Source organism: Colobus angolensis, unplaced genomic scaffold (genome assembly GCF_000951035.1).
Source record: "Colobus angolensis palliatus isolate OR3802 unplaced genomic scaffold, Cang.pa_1.0 Scaffold15, whole genome shotgun sequence".
In the NCBI taxonomy this organism is placed as follows: domain Eukaryota; kingdom Metazoa; phylum Chordata; class Mammalia; order Primates; family Cercopithecidae; genus Colobus; species Colobus angolensis.
In genome coordinates, this window is record NW_012114599.1 from 16,102,941 (window position 1) to 16,119,715 (window position 16,775).

Below are 16,775 nucleotides of genomic sequence, written 5' to 3' on the forward strand. Positions count from 1 at the left end.
AGTCCGGGCGACAGAGCGAGACTCCGCCTCAAAAAAAAAAAAAAAGATATTTATCTTAGGAATAATTAAGCTTCCTACCATCAATAACAGTTTGACATTCTCTTCTGTAAAAGTCCTGCCTTCATTTTTAAATTGCAAACTCCACTGTCCATTGTACAGACTTACCATGAAAATGTGGGGACATTATTGCTTCAGAGGATATCCACTCAACATAAGGGTTCAAATAACCAATCATGGCTTCTCTGGTTTAGGCAGATCTGAGAAAGCATCAGTCAATTCGTAGATGCTCCAATGAAGATGCAATTAAAACATTTAATAAATCCTGCCCTCATACCTCATTTTCATTGTTAAGAGTTTGCTTTTGTTTTTTCTTTCAATTTTCTGGGTGACAGTGATCATCAAACCTACAAAATTAAGGTCTGGAGGAGTCAATTGTGATTGTTCTTTTTGCCCCATCATGGATTTGCCTATTTTGTTTATTTTACTGATTATGGGAAATTGATAGATTGAAAACATCAGAGTCATTGGTTGTCAGTAAATGATATAATCAAAATTATAAGGCAGTTTTTTCATAGACTTAAATTATTCTTCAGCAAAGTAATAATAGGTAGGGGTGTGTGTGTGTGTGCGTGTGTGTATACAGTAAGTCCTCACTTAACATGGTCTGTAGGTTCTTGGGAACAGCAACTTTAAGTCAAATGAAGTGTTCAAACTGGTCCTTCACAAGGTGATTTCATTCAATTTCTCAACGTTGATGAGAAAAAAAGTTGGTCTTGTTATAGTTGTTTCAAGACCAACTTCAAGTTGTTAAAGTAGCAGTTTCCAAGAATCTAGGGACAAATCAGGACTTACTGTGTATATACACACACAATATACAGGCACATGTGTAATTTATATATGTATATACATAGTTAATTTGTTCTTTTTTATTTTTTACTCAAGTTACATTTAGTATCTTTGTCATAGGAAGGCTGACAATATAAAACTTCCTATGTATGAAAACTCAAAAATAACCAAAGTGGCAAGTGAATAATTCCTTTGAGAAGCAAAAGAATAGTACAATGTTTATTAACACGTTTCTTCCTGAATTTTCTTCCATTTTTTTAAACACACAAAAAAGCTTTCCTGTACTTAGATTGCTATTTTCTGTTTTTAATGTTGTTCACATGCATATCATTGCATTTATGGGTAGTAGCAGATAGTGTAATATACATGAAACCAACATCTAGGGATGACTGCCTTCTGAGTGCTTACAGGTGGCATGTTCTCTTATTATCCAGCTTAATCACAGCTCCCTCAACTGATCACTTCACTTCATCTGTGGTATTTCCAATCTGGAAATCTGGTTGGCACAAGTTGGTTTTAGCATATTTGGAACCATATTTTAAATCACTGGAACCACTTTGCCTTAATGCCCATGGGCTGTCAGCTCCCAAGGGCCAAGACCAAGTTTTTTTTTTTTTTTTTTTGAGACGGAGTCTTGCTCTGTTGCCCAGGCTGGAGTGCAGTGGCCGGAACTCAGCTCACTGCAACCTCCACCTCCCGGGTTCACGCCATTCTCCTGCCTCAGCCTCCCGAGTAGCTGGGACTACAGGCGCCGGCCACCTCGCCCGGCTAATTTTTTGTATTTTTAGTAGAGACGGGGTTTCACCGTGTTAGCCAGGATGGTCTCGATCTCCTGACCTCGTGATCCGCCCGTCTCGGCCTCCCAAAGTGCTGGGATTACAGGCTTGAGCCACTGCGCCCAGCCAAGACCAAGTTTTTCTTAACTTTGTGCATATAGCATGGGACCTGGCCAGAACAGGTACTCAACAATTTTGCTGAGCAGAACTGTCCTCAATGTGGAAAAGAAAGGAGAAAGGCTTCACTGAAGACTGCCCCAAATACAAACAAATTCCATTTTAAATGGAATATATACACTTTAGCCCCCAAATGCAGACCAGGGCACCTCTGTGGAATAGTTTCCAACTAGTCACCTGGTAACAGATCGTTCCTGTCATTCACAGGCTCAGTCCCATCTCTGGTTTTCAGTATCTTGAATCAAGTTCTCTCTCCTCTAATCATGGAAGAAATAGGACCATAACTAGTTATATTGGGTAAGCTGGAGCTACTTAAAAGATTGATATTTTAAAAGCTTAAATGAAATGTTAATCAAATATGATTTGTGATTATTTTCTTTCTATGAATATTCTTTAATTGTGGAAGGCCGTTTCTTAGGAAGAGAACAAGGGTTCTCTTTTACAACCGAAAGTTTGTGGTTTTTTTGTTTGTTTTTTCATGAAATTCTTGACTTTTAAAAAATTGATGGTTGTTTTGCATATCATCTAGTAGCTGATTCAATGGTTTGTTTTTCTGCTAAATGTTAACCTTCAAAACTTGAATTTATTTCTTAATTGCTATTTCTACTTCAGGAATCTTAAGAAAGATGGCTTAAACCAGTCAGAAGGGACAAGCATAATTTTCTTCCATGGCTATTATAAGTATTAGGAGAGTTTTCACGACCATGCCATAGCTTCCTAGTGATGCAGAAATGGTAAGACTTGTGTGATATATACATGTGTGACTTGTTACATATCATAGCAACATGGTAGGAACAATGTAAATAGCTTCTCATTGCAGCTGACCATCATTAGAAGAATCACTGTATTCCAGTGTCTGAAGAGCTTCCTTGTCCTCAGGAAAATGTTAAGTCCTGGTCCCATCCAAAAGGCACACCAAAAAACAAAAACAAAACAGAACAAAAAAACCTCTAAATCATCTCCTTGTTAACTGTTCCCCGCCACAGCACACACAGAAGTTTATAAAAGTATTGAAAGGATATTCTCACAAAAAAAGCGAAGTCTGAGTTTACAGAATGAGTATCAAGTACATGCAAAAAAGCTTTCGTTTCACCCGTATATAAATGGCTCTAGAGAAAGATACATGAAAAAAGTACTGACTACATAACACAGTGTTTGTGGCACTTAACTAGGGGTAGGGGAGCAGGAAATAAATAGTTCATAGTTAGGGTCAATTCTCTGTCCCATAGTCCAAACATGGAGATCCCACAGTGTCCCAAGGCAGTAAACATCCAGGTATCTTTCCAGATAACTTCCTGAGAGTCAGAGCTTTCTTCAGAGTTTTTCATCTTGCCCTTCCGAAAGCCAACATTATTGCCTTCAGTTTCCGCAGCCTGAAGTCAGCCATCCTGAAACACAAATTGGAACCTATCGCATGGCTGGATCTCATGTAACAAAGTAAGAATGTTCCTAGAAAGCAGTTTTTCAGATGAATTTGAGGGAATATCTGAAATGATCAGTACCTCATAGTGTCAGGATTTAGTGGGAATTAGGAGATCACATAGGTAGCGAGGTGCAGTGGCTCACACCTATAATCCCAGCACTTGGGAAGGCTAAGGTGGGAGGATCACTTGAGACCAGGAGTTCAAGACCAGCCTGGTAAATATAGCAAGACCCCGTCTCTACAAAAAATAAATAAAAACCAGCTGGGTGTGGTGGCACATGCCTGCTGGCCCAGCTACTTAGGAGGCTGAGATGGGAGGATTGCTTGAGCCCAGGAGTTCGAGGCTGTGGTGAGCTATGACTGCACCATTGCAGTCCTGCCTAAGGGACAGTGAGATCTTGTCTCAGGAAAAAAAAAAAAAAAAGAGAGATCACGTAGTTCGCCCAGCACACGAACTCTTGAAGACTCCTATATGGAGTCCAACTAGGATGTTGACCTTAAAGTGTATACCACAAATCATTAGTCCCTCAAAATGATTCTTGTTAAAAGGTTTCCCTCTTAGAAATCCACAGTGTAAATTAGTGCATAAGGGCACTGAGAAAACCTGTCAACCTACATATGTATGTGTACATATGTATGACTATATATGTATATGACATAGATTCACAAACATATTCCATTTTATTTAGTCAGCATTTCCCAATGCTTTTATGATAAATATTTGTTGACTAAATTTAATTTAGTAGAAGATAAAGGAAAATAAAAGAAGTTTAAAGGAAATACATGTATTCTTACTGCCAAGAGAGTAATCTTGACCTGTTCTGACATGCAGGGGCTCTGTGGTCATTGGTGAGATGAGGTACACTGCCACAGAAAATGCTCATACCCTTATATTTTAAAATGAGTATAAATCCTGGAACTCTGTTGGAGGAAATACACGATTACAAACACAAGTACCTTTTCTGCATTCTACAGTTTTTAACTACAGGACTCACAAACATCATCTGATACTAAATAATAAATGTGTAGGTCAGTGCTCCTAATGCCATTTATTGGTCTCGCCTGGCAGAAAAAAAAAAATCTTAAATTTAAAAACTCCTTTGTCTACATATTCAACCCCTGGGTATAATTTTACCATTTTGTTTTTCCTTCTAGCTTATTCCCTAAACAGGGCAAACATCTCATTTGTTACTGATTTCAATGGGACTGAGACTATATACCATACATATGCATCTCATGCAAGAGCATACTTCCTTCATTAATTAGCACAGATGAAATTAAATACTTGGGGTCAGTGAATCATCCCTGTGCTTTAAGAGAGAAAAACATGGCCGGGCGCAATGGCTCACATCTGTAATCCCAGCACTTTGGGAGGACGAGGCAGGTAGAATACCTGAGGTCAGGAGTTCGAGACCAGCCTGGCCAACGTGGTAAAACCCTGTCTCTACTGAAAAAACAAAAACTAGCGGGGCGAGATTGTGCCACTGCACTCTAGCCTGGGTGAAAGAGTGAGACTCTGTCAAAAAAAAGAGAGAGAGATAAGAACACAGAAAGGATAAGAGAGCATTTGAATATAAAAGTTCAATTTCCAGAAAACAAATTTAAATTTTTTAAAAAACCCAGATACTTGTTTATATTTCCTTACAGAGATTAATGGTCAGGAAATCTTACCTATGTGATTGTCTTACACCCAATAGGCTGTGAACTTCTCCTAACTCAGAAGCACAGTTTAAGTAACTTGAACTGTGAGAGGCCAATAGTAGTGAGCTCACGGCCAATTTCACTATTTGTTTAACAAAAGCAGGTTCTCCTCTGAATTCAGAGATGCCCATGAGGTGGGTGCCATCCTGAGCACTCTCCAGGTTGATGGTGTCCTGCCATCAACCTGGAGAAGCTCTTTTTCTGAGATTCCAGGGGCAGCTACAGCACCCATGGAAATAGCCTCTGAGTTGGTGTACGGGGTGACTAGACAGGGAATCCAGAAAATCTTCTTGCACAATGATTCTTTGCTTTTTTGGATCACATACCCGCATGAGAATCTGTTTAATGCATGGACTCCTCTTCCCAGAAGTGAGCATATGTTCATGTAAAATTTTACATAAAGTGCTGTCATGAACCCCCTGAAGTCATTAAATAGACGTCAGGTTAAGAGCTGTTGGCACCAAATCATGATCTTTCTCTTATTCCCGTTTATATTCCCAGCTTGAACTGTGCTAGGCCAGTAAAAGAAGTGGGGGGATAGGACTGATACAGTTGCCAAGATGATCAGTGGGGGAAATGTTAAAAATAAAGTGGGTGTTGCAAATCTATAGAGACAGAAAATAAATTAGTTGGCTGCCTAGGGCTGGGGTGAGGTGGGGGAGAGTGACTACTCATGGGTGTAGGATTTCTTTTTGGAATAATGAAAATGTTCTAAAATTAGATTGTAGTGATGGTTGCATAACTTTGTGAGTATGCTAAAAGCATACTGAAAGTATACTAAATTGTATACTTTTAAATGGGTCAGTTTCATGGCATGTGAATTACATCTCAAAGCTGTTTTTAAAAGTGGATGTTTTAAGAAACAAAAAAAGTGTTTCAGCAGAAACTTACAATAAACCTTGTATGACCAGAGATAATGGGTGGCCACCTTGGATGTACTGCCTTCAATCAGGAAGGAACTAGGGGGATTTCTGGTTAAAGGTCATTGGAGTTTTTCTCATCATGGAGAGATGTATGGAGAGGTGTGTTTAGGTCTCCTGAAGAGTGCAATGTGGAGGACCACCCATAAGACTAAAGAGCACTGGCTTGATCCAGTAGGATCTCTGCCTAACCCAATATTCTGTTTATGAGAACGATTCGACAGGGCGGCAATGGCTGTCCTCCATGACATTGCTTTAAACGTTAGGAATATAATGCCAATTTTCTCAAATCCTTTCTCTTAATACACTATAGACTGTTAACTAATAAATTTATCTAACTCCATCTTGAATCAATTTCTATGTCAGCATACTCTAACAAATTCCATCTGCATCCTACTTTGCATGATTTTGCTCACGCAGAGGCAGAGCCTGGTTTAGACATCCTCAAGGGCCGTGTATCTCTGATTCTTACCACCCCCTTTTCCATGATGCTGTCAAAAGCTTCTTTTGAGTAGAGTCAAAAGTTTCCAATTCTCCTTTATCGAAAAGTCTTTTGCTTCCACTGCCTTTCTTGACTCTGGCCCTGGTTCTAGCTTGGAAAACCAAGCTGATCTGTATTGTGTACTGGTGTCTTGGATATATAGTCATGGGCTTCTGGGGCATCATTTCAGTATGCATACACGACAGCCTTCACTAGGTTTCAGAACTTGATCTGGTTCAATTTTTTACATCATGAAACTGAGATCCAGAAAGAAAAAACATATGTCCAGGGCCACATAGCTAGCCAGTGGCAAGACTAAAAGTGATACATGTCTTCATTCCCAACCATTCTGCTTTCAGAACTACCAGGCTGCCCCCCAGACCCTCTGTCACGCTCATCTCAGCACTTTCAGCCTCCTCCTTCTGGTTTTCTCTGTGGGTTGACCTAGCACTTACCTCACCATCCTGTCTGGTCTCTTCTCCTTCATCCTGGTCAGGTTCGAAATCCGTGCCCCGGTCTACAACGTCCACACCGGCATGCACCCTGGGCTTCTCATTTTCCCATTTGGCAAAGCCTTTGTCCTTTGCTGCTTTGTCATGGAACTTGGATTTCATTTTAGGGAAGGTGTGGGACCCTGAGTCCCCCCAGCCAGCCTCTGACCAGACAGGTTCAGTCTGGGTGGCCTGGCTGGTGGTGGCCCTCTGTAGCCTCACGGAGATCTTGCGAGAAGAGCCTGTAACCAGTGTGATGGCTCTGCTGTCTAAATCCCTGTGTCCAGCAGTGACTCCAGGGAACTCAAACACCTCATCCTGTGCTGGAAGTGAAAGAGGAGGGTGATTATTTGATATCTGACTGCTTGATAGCAAAGCATCAAGGATAGTGCAAACAGCACAAGTCTGGCATGCAAGGTCCTAGAGGGACCGACGAGGAACAGAACTCAATTAGCCGTAGGCAAGCTACATGTTCCTGAAACTGGAAAGCAGAGAGAAGCAAGGATGATTCAAGGGTTTAGGCTGCTCACCCTAAAGAAGGCCTTAGCATTTAGAGAGACTGACTGGGTTTAGACCTAGAACCTAAATGAGGTCCAAGTGTGAGGAGGCAAGCAGAGAGAGACCATGGCAGCAAAGAAGGTAGAGGGCATTACCTGGGGGCAGCGAGGGGCTTCCAGGCAGTGACCCATGACCACTGCTCAAGGAGGGCGCCCGGGCAAATCTCCTGCAGGCCAGAACCAGGAGGTCTTTGCACTGTTTGTGACAATTGGCTCCACAGTCTGAAAAATTCCAAGGGTGTCGCAGATGATTAGTGTGTCTGATGTTGATTGAGTTTCCAGGGTGGCACTTGATTTTTCAGCCCGCCCCTCCGCAACCCCAGTTTCTGTGTTGAATTTCAGAGTTGAGCTCAGGCCCATGCGGTGTGTCTAGCATCTGGAAAGGGGCCATTGGTCCACACTTGCCTTCCTGAGGTTCCGAAAGTTCTCTTACATTTGCTCAGCTTGATTCTCTATGCAATTGAGGACCTAATGAGCATTTGTGCCTAAGGAGCAAATAGAGTCCAGCCTGAGAGGTCAGTTGCCTTTGCCCAAAACTAAATGCAAATCAAATGGGGTTGAGAGTCTTTCCCAGGCTTAGATGGAATCCCCACAAAGAGAGCCTAAGGCAGGATGAGGGCAAGAAGCCTCAGCTTCTAGTCTCTCCCAGGCCAACTGCTGCCTCTGATCATTTATTGTGAGGTGTTCCTCCATTCAGCACTTGTCTGGACTTTTTTACTCTTCTTCATTTTCCAAAACCTTTCAGGGCCAGTGATTACATCTTCTGCTTCCTTCCTTTGTATAGAAACAGAATACAAGATGGGCAGATGCTCAGTAAGTATGTTCTATATTTGCTTATGGCTTTGAAACAGCATGTAGCAGAGTCTGTGAAATTGCCCATTAGGATGTTTTATTTTTTTATTTTTTTTTTATTTTTTGAGACGGAGTCTGACTCTGTCGCCCAGGCTGGAGTGCAGTGGCCGGATCTCAGCTCACTGCAAGCTCCGCCTCCCGGGTTTACACCATTCTCCTGCCTCAGCCTCCCAAGTAGCTGGGACTACAGGCGCCTGCCACCTCGCCCGGCTAGATTTTTGTATTTTTTTAGTAGAGACGGGGTTTCACCGTGTTAGCCAGGATGGTCTTGATCTCCTGACCTCGTGATCCGCCCGTCTCGGCCTCCCAACGTGCTGGGATTACAGGCTTGAGCCACCGCGCCCGGCCAGGATGTTTTAGATAAGGTAATAGAATGTTAATTACTACTTGGGGTAGAAAAATGTGGCCACTTCAGATGGTGGTTCACAGTTATTTCCTGTGGTGAGGGTCCTACACTTCACTGAGAATCATTGAATAGAGATCATCATTTCTCTCCTACCGTCAAAGAGGACCTTTCTAACTATTTCCAATACCCATTTTCCCCTAAGTGATCTTGTTTCCAAAAAGTCTTAATGACGTGTTCAATTTATTTTAATTAGTTTTTTTTTTCACTTTATATGCCATTAAGAAAATACAAGAGATAATCCAACGGTATAATATATTTTCATCTTTATAAAATTGCGTGTGTGTGTGTGTGTGTGTGTGTGTGTATTTTAGGGTATGAGGATAGAAAGCAGAATAAAACGAATGACTCACTGCTGGGCAGTAAGTTCTTGCAGTATCTTTGCTGCTTGAAAGTAAAAATCTAAGTTAGACCAAGGCAAGTGATAGAGAAGCACTAATGGGAAGGTACTTCTGAGCATTAAACAATGGCTTCCATTGAGATCTGGGAAGCTTTTTGTTCATGCAAAATGAGGAGCAAATACTGGAAAATAACTGGAGAAAAAAGGCATCCTAGGGGAACAACATTCATCTGAAGGTATTCTGTGATTAAGATGTTTCTTTTTGTAGTTTTATTATATTTTTCAAAAGCATTGTAAGATTCTTAAAAGAACCATATAAACTGTCCACATAGTGTCCAGCAACTTCTTAAACAACAATAATGTGTACTTGATCATATATGTACAAGTAGTAACACATTCCTAAATGCTTAATATACATGCATATAGCATTTGTCAAATATATTTGATTCTATTGTTTATAAACTTAATTAAATGGGAAATATAGAGGAATGCATTCACTGAAAAGGACAAAAAGACATTTTAAGTTTTCTCCTTGTTTTCTGTTACCATCTATGTGATTTAGTAGAGAAAAGAATAGCTAAGTGTGAGTGGGAAGAAGTGCCTATGGATTATAGAAATAGTAAGTAGTGTTTTTCTTTGAAGGAAAAATTTCTTATATACAGTATTTTAGCTAGGCTTGTCCCACTCAGAATTCCCACCTTAACTGGATGCCTCTGATTCAAAAGAACTAGATTTATGTGTGTTGATAAGAGTGGTTTGTAACAAGCTATAAAATTCCAATTTTAGCTCTCCAAAACTCCAGGAACAACTCCTCAGAGGCAATCATTCTCAGTTGCCATTGACCCGAAAGACTGCAATTCTGAATAATGTCAAGAGCTTTTGTAGTTTAACCAAATTTGATTCTTAACCAAAATGTCACATTTTAAAAATTTTAACAAAATAACATTGATTTACCTTTGCATTTGTATCCTTGCTTGATTATGCCCCAGAGCTGTAACAAAAGACAAAGGAATGTCAGGGAATCTGAGGATAGATCTGGAAGGAAAACAAGGCCACTGAGAAGGAAGTCCTGGGAAGCTTCATGACTAGCCAGGCACAAACAGGATGTAGCCACTCTTAACACCCTTCCTGCCAGATAGAAGAACCCTCTCTGGGCCCCTTCCAGCTATAGTGATAACATGAGTTTCATTTCCCGTTTCTTTCTTGGAGCCAACTGGGAGCCGGGATGGGAAACTACTAAAGTTTGATGGGCCAGACTTTGGCCTGATGCGCTCTCGGCAAAATGTACAGAGGAGATGGCCACTTGGTCTTTGGGAGCCCCTGGCTCCCTCTTTTTAATGACACTAGCTGCTCTTGGTACCCACTACAGGAAATGAAGCAATGGAAGAAGCGCGCCTCACATGAAAGCATTTGGATTTTGCTAGGTTATTTTCTGAGTAGTATTTGTCCCATGGAAAAATACAGAAGAGGAAATGATCTTAGTTATTCATGTCTTCATTCTCTGCATTTGCTCTATGTTTGGCCTGTGCCAGGGCTGTAGATGTCGAAAAAGCTCAGATTCTACCAACCAAGGAGTCTGTGACTTCCTTGTGGTTAACGAGTAGGAAGTGACAAATCCCTGAGGCGAGATGTGAGGGCCCACAGTTCCAGGAGGGAGCGTTTGCCCAGGGGGTTCAGGGGCAACATTCTGGTGGTGGTGTCTTCGCTCTCCAGACAGACTCCTAAACACCATAAAGAAGAGGGCCTTGCCATGCCTTTCTGTGCCTCCCCACAGATCTTGCACGGGGTGACAGATTCACCAGAGGTGTACAGTATGGGTAATTACATGGGCTTAGCTCAAGTTGGAGAAGAACTATTGCTAACCTTTTCGTGCTTGGGTTAGGTGGCTATTATCTACTTAATAAAATAATGTTGAAAAAAGCAGGGCCCACTGGGACTGATGGGGGTGCCATTCACAATGTTCACAGTGTATTATAAGCGAACAATGCCCCCACATGTGGGCAGCATGTCCCGCTCTTGCAGAAGAGTAAGTCACAGCCAATGTGAAGTGACTCAAGAGTACAGGAAAACTCCTTACTTCTTCTTGACAAGGAACTTCCGCAAGTAGAAAACTAAAATTCCTTTGAGCCTGAACAGCTATTTGGTCCTTCAGAATACATATTAAAATGCAAATGTCGGCCAGGTGCGGTGGCTCATGCCTATAATCCCAGCACTTTGGGAGGCCGAGGCAGGTGGATCATGAGGTCAAGAGATCAAGACCATCCTCGCCAACATGGTGAAACCCCATCTCTACTAAATTAGCTGGGCATGGTGGTGCATGCCTGTAGTCTCAGCTACTCAGGAGACTGAGGCAGGAGAATCGCTTGAACCTGGGAGGTAGAGGTTGCAGTGAGCCAAGATCCACTGCACTCCAGCCTGGCAACAGAGAGAGATTCTAGCTCAAAGAAAAAAATAATAATAAATAAATAAAATGCAAATGTCTCCTAGGCCAGAGCAATATTTTGTCTTCAGGACAGGAAGGATTATTTGACAACTAAGTAGAAGCAAGGATGGCTGGAAGACAGAGGGGCATGATCCAGAAAAGGGCAGTGGTGGCCAGGATCATCACAGCTTGATCTTTACGATAATCTAGTTTGCTTCTCTTTTGTAAAAGGTGCATGTGATGATCCAGGAAGTTAGATAATTTCCAATCTCCCACAACCTGGAAATTCTTTCTCCAGAGTCCTTGGTAATGATAATAGCAATCATAATGATGATAGCTAACATTTCTTGAACTCTTGCTATGTGAGAGGCACAGTTTTAGGCTCTTTATACATATTAGCTTGTTTAATTGCTCATGATGTCTTTATGGTATAGGTAATACTATTTTTCTCATTTTTACAGACAAGGAGACTGACCTGCAGAGAGGTAAAGTCCGTTGGCAAGGTCTCATAGCTAGTGAGGGAAAGAAGAATGTGTCACTTGAAGGAAAGACAGGAAGCCACTGCTCGTGCATACTCTATGTGTGAGCAAAGGCACTGAGGTGGGACAAGAAAGGATAAGAGTTAAGAAGAGACATCTTAATATCCAGATATGTTACATTATTAGCATTGCTGCAGGAACTGCTGAAAAACATACAGTCAAGCAAGAGTGCTGGGGGTGGGGGTGAGGAGGTAGGTTTGCTAATGCTTACTTAATAGCCAGGAACAAACAGTAGCTAGGAAGAGGCACTGGGCCAGTGTGCCTGCCAAGAACAGGAGAGGATGAACTCATGTGGATGGGTATGCGGGAGTATTTCCCACAGTCCTTGGATTTGAGACCACCAGCTGCTGTCATATTTGGAGTAATTATGGTGTAAGGAGCAGTGGAGTGAGAGTCAGGAGACCTGGGTGTGACTCATGGTTTTGCTGCTAATGATCTGTGTGACCTTGGGGGAAGTCACTTAACTTCTCCAGACCTCAGTTTCTTCATCTACAAAATAAGGGAATTACTAACACTCTTTCAGTTCTGGAATTCTAATTCTAAAATAAATCTTCTGCAGAGCAAGTCTGTTTGTCTTCCTTAACCTTAAAATGGAATTTATTTTAAAAGCAGATGGTTCCGGCACTGGAACCATTGTCCCACAATTCCTTTCAATCACACATCTATAGAGCTATAGTTATAAATTCCTTTGAAAACCAATGAGCTTTTTAACATGAGTGTCAGTAAAGATCAAATCAAATCGTACCAATAAAATTAAATATATTTTAAAAACAAAAACAGCTGTAAAAATTTCAAATGAGTAAATTTCAATTAAACTCTCAAAGTATCAAGGAATACATAAAAAATGTGTACTCCAAGTCATGTGACATGCAACATGTCTAATGGTATTTTATCATGCAACAACATGGTGGGTAAGTATTAACTCCCTTTTATAGATAGAAATAGACCCAAAGATGTGAATGACTTGGTCAAAGACATAGAGTTAGCAAGGGCAAAACAGAAATTTAACCCAGGGTTCCAGACTCCAGGTCCAGAGCTTTCTACTTCATCACAGCTGTGTCAAGAATGCAGCACCAGCATCTCTGCTCCAGTGAGTCAGGGGGACAGGTGTGGAACTTCCAAGAAAGTCTACCTTGCTGCTCCCACAGAACCAGGGCCTCTGTAAAAGGGAGGAACAGGACAGAAGGACTCGAGAGCAGAGATAAGACCTTGAGTTTGTTTGTTTTTTGAGACGGAGTCTTGCTCTGTTGCCCAGGCTGAAGTGCAGTGGTGCGATCTCGGCTCACTGCAAGCTCCACCTCCCGGGTTCACACCATTCTCCTGCCTCAGTCTCCTGAGTAGCTGGGACTACAAGCACCCGCCACCAATCACACCTGCCTAATTTTTTATATTTTTAGTAGAGATGGGGTTTCACTGTGTTAGACAGGATGGTCTCCATCTCCTGTCCTGATCTCATCATCTACCAGCATTGGCCTCCCAAAGTGCTGGGATTATAGGCGTGAGCCACCATGCCTTTCCGAGTTTTTATTATTATTATTATAATTATATTTAGAGATGGCAGCAGCGGGAGTCTCTTTATATTGCCCAGGCTGGAGTCGAACTCTTGGGCTCAAGCTATCCCCCTGCCTCAGTCTCCCGAGCACCTGGGACTGCAGGTCCATGCCAAAGCACCCGGGACCTTGAGATTTGGTAAGGGCCTTCTGACTCACTGCCCACCAAAAGACAGATGCATCATCCTGACTTTTGGCTGAGCTATGCCATGGCCCAGCAGCCTGACCTTTTGTTCACTGGGTCCCACTCTGTAGGAGTGTGTTACACACGGCCCCATCCCACATCAGAACTTTCAGGTCTAAGTACTTCCAAAGATTTCCATCAGAATATAGAAACTAGAGAAACATGAAAAAGGAGATTGTTTTGTTTTGTTTTGTTTTGAGACTGAGTCTTGCTCTGTCGCCTAGGCTGGAGTGCAGTAGCACGATCTTGGCTCACTGCAACCTCCACCTCCCAGGTTCAAGTGATTCTCCTGCCTCAGCCTCCTGAGTAGCTAGGATTACAGGCACCTGCCACCATGCCCTGCTAATTTTTGTATTTCTGGTAGAGATGGGTTTTCCCCATGTTGGCCAGGTTGGTCTCAAACTCCAGACCTCAGGTGATCAGCCTGCCTTGGCCTTTCAAAGTGCTGGGATTACGTGCGTGAGCCAATGCACCTGGCCAACCATTTGTTTTATGATAAAATGATCTGGTCATGCAATCCCAGTGGAGATACTAAAGAAGAACTTCACCTTCTCTGCAGTGAATAAAGAGAGCTAGTTAGACTGGCTTTGCCCTGTGTCACATCAGCTGCTATGACCACCTGGGACCATCTTTGAGGTAATGGCTGCCTCTTATTTACCCATTCTCAGAGGAGTGTGTGCTTGAACACAGACTCTTGCATTTGGCCCCCCAAAGTCAGTTCTTTGAGCGTGGGATGGGAAAAATGTAATTTCTGATAGTGTATAATATTGGCAGCAAATTCAGTATGGGTCAACAAGTCAACAAGAGGACATGGCTGCCAAATAAAGCTGACATGACTGAGCTCTGGCATCTAGAAAAGGGTGACTGTCGCCGGGCGTGGTTGCTCACTCCTGTAATCCCAGCACTTTGGGAGGCCGAGGCAGGCGGATCACAAGGTCAGGAGATGGAGACCATCCTGGCTAACACGGTGAAACCCCGTCTCTACTAAAAACACAAAAAATTAGCCGGGTGTGGTGGTGGGCGCCTGTAGTCCCAGCTACTCAAGAGGCTGAGGCAGGAGAAGAGTGTGAACCCGGGAGGTAGAGTTTGCAGTGGGCCAAGATTGTGCCACTGCACTCCAGCCTGGGCGACAGAGCAAGACTCCGTCTCAAAAAATAAAAAATAAAAAAAAGAAAAGAAAAGAAAGAAAAAGGGGTGATTGTCATACTCATCTGGGTGCTGGGCCTCCCTCACCTGGAATACCGCATTTTCCATTGTATTTAACTTGGATATCAACTGGAAGACATTCAGGGCCCAAGAGTTTCTGTTAAGGCCAGGATCAAAAACGGACTTCACTTCCCAAAGAATTATCAAAGGTGGGGGAAGGAAGTGTGCAGTCTTCATTTGTTGCAGTGGTGTAGGTGAAGCACAGGGCTGACAGTCAGTACACCTGTGTCGGAGTCCAAGCTCCGGTAATGATTAGCTGTGCAATCCTCAGGAACCTGGGTTATCCTCTCTGAACCTCTCTATCTTCATAAGCAAGATGGTGAAAGTAAAATACCCACTTCAAGGGCTTGCTATGAGGATTAGTTACCTTAATGTCAATGGAAGTACTTTGTTACCATCAAGCATTCAGTAAATGTTATTTATTATTATAACAAGCTTCTCTCCAGAAAGATTTTTTCTTCTTTTTGAGTTGTGAATTATTGAACCATGCCATGATGGATTTCTGGTCACTAATACCACATGAAATGAAAACTGGAAGGAACTCGCTAAGATAAATGCACCTCTTAATTGCAACCACTTATGAATATTAGTGATAATGCCAGGGCTCACTGGGCTGACACTTTTCCCTGGCAGGGATTTATAAACAAACCCACTCTCTTGAGTTAATAGCCAGCCTTCCCTGTTTTTGCTAGCCCTGCATTCCTAGAAAATAACGAAACCTTGCCTTTGGTGTTTAATCTTTAATTTCAGGGAGGCATCATGTTTTGCGTCTGATTCAAAGCAGACAGTGAACTTTATTTAGTGTATCATTTTCCTACCCTTTCAGAATGCCGCGCAAATAACTACTTATGTAAGAAAACAACGGAAAACAGACTTACGAATCCTGCACAGTGTTCGCAGAAGGTTGGTTTGAGATAGGTCATCTCCTGAAAATTATGGATAAATCCTGGTCCCATTTTACAGTGTAGTTGGGATTTCGCTCTCAGGAAGTAAGCCATCATTTCATCTTTACTAATTAGGCCATCCCTGTTAAGAGAATAAAAGAAGGGAGGGATCTTTGAGTATCAGGTTGCTATGTAGTTGCCACACTTTAATCACCCACCTCCCAAACCTTTGTGGCCAAAAGCAGATGAGGAATATTCACTTCTCTATTACATCTCAGAGAAAGGGCGAACCTCAAAAGGCATCTTCAGGTATTCAACGCCTTTTTCAGTGAGCAGAAAATTGTGTATGTGTGCACCCTGCATGTGTGTGTGTGCAGGAGCATATTCATGTAAGCACACATGTGGCCTGTGCACCGCGGCACAGAAAGTCTTTATTATGAAAAGCAGCTTCCCGAAGGACATCTTCTAGTCCTTGCCTAGCTGTAAGGCTGCGAGAATTAGGATGATGGAGAAAGGCAGAAAACTGTAATAACTGGACTGACCATTCTCAAATTCATTCAGCTTGACCCTGTCCGGGCTCCTTGGTGATATTTTCACTCACATCTTAGTGGCTCATATCCCATTCACTGTGACTGGCTGGGAGCAATTCTTCCAGATCTACTCCACACAGAACAAACCTCTGGTTCTTCCCACCTTCCCACCCCTACTCACCACATACCCTGACTTCTTGTTTATTAAAAATGATCCAGTTGGCCAGGTGCGGTGGCTCATGGCACTTTGGGAGGTAATGGTAATCCTAGCACTTTGGGAGGCCAAGGTGGGTGGATCACTTGAGGTCAGGAGTTCAAGACCAGCCTGACCAACACGGTGAGACCCTGTCTCTACTAAAAACACAAAAATTAGCTGGGCATGGTGACGTATGCCTGTAATCCCAGCTACTCAGGAGACTGAGGCACGGAGGCAGAGATTGCAGTGAGCTGAGATCACACCACTGCACTCCAGCCTGGGCAACAGAGCAAGACT

At 42.5% G+C, this 16,775-nt stretch overlaps 1 protein-coding gene across 1 annotated transcript in view; it reads right to left on the reverse strand.

The window, feature by feature from the left end:
• Positions 1-2,746: 2,746 nt before the first annotated feature.
• The window catches only part of RASGRP3 (RAS guanyl releasing protein 3 (calcium and DAG-regulated)), an 87,686-nt gene continuing 73,657 nt past the window's right edge, over positions 2,747-16,775 (reverse strand). Inside the window, exons 14-18 of the mRNA XM_011935988.1 lie at positions 15,747-15,894; positions 9,922-9,958; positions 7,469-7,594; positions 6,780-7,138; positions 2,747-3,187 (exon numbers count right to left, since the gene is read on the reverse strand). Coding sequence (XP_011791378.1) covers positions 3,179-3,187; positions 6,780-7,138; positions 7,469-7,594; positions 9,922-9,958; positions 15,747-15,894 — 679 coding nt within the window. The 3' untranslated portion in view covers positions 2,747-3,178. The remainder of the gene's footprint in view (positions 3,188-6,779; positions 7,139-7,468; positions 7,595-9,921; positions 9,959-15,746; positions 15,895-16,775) is intronic.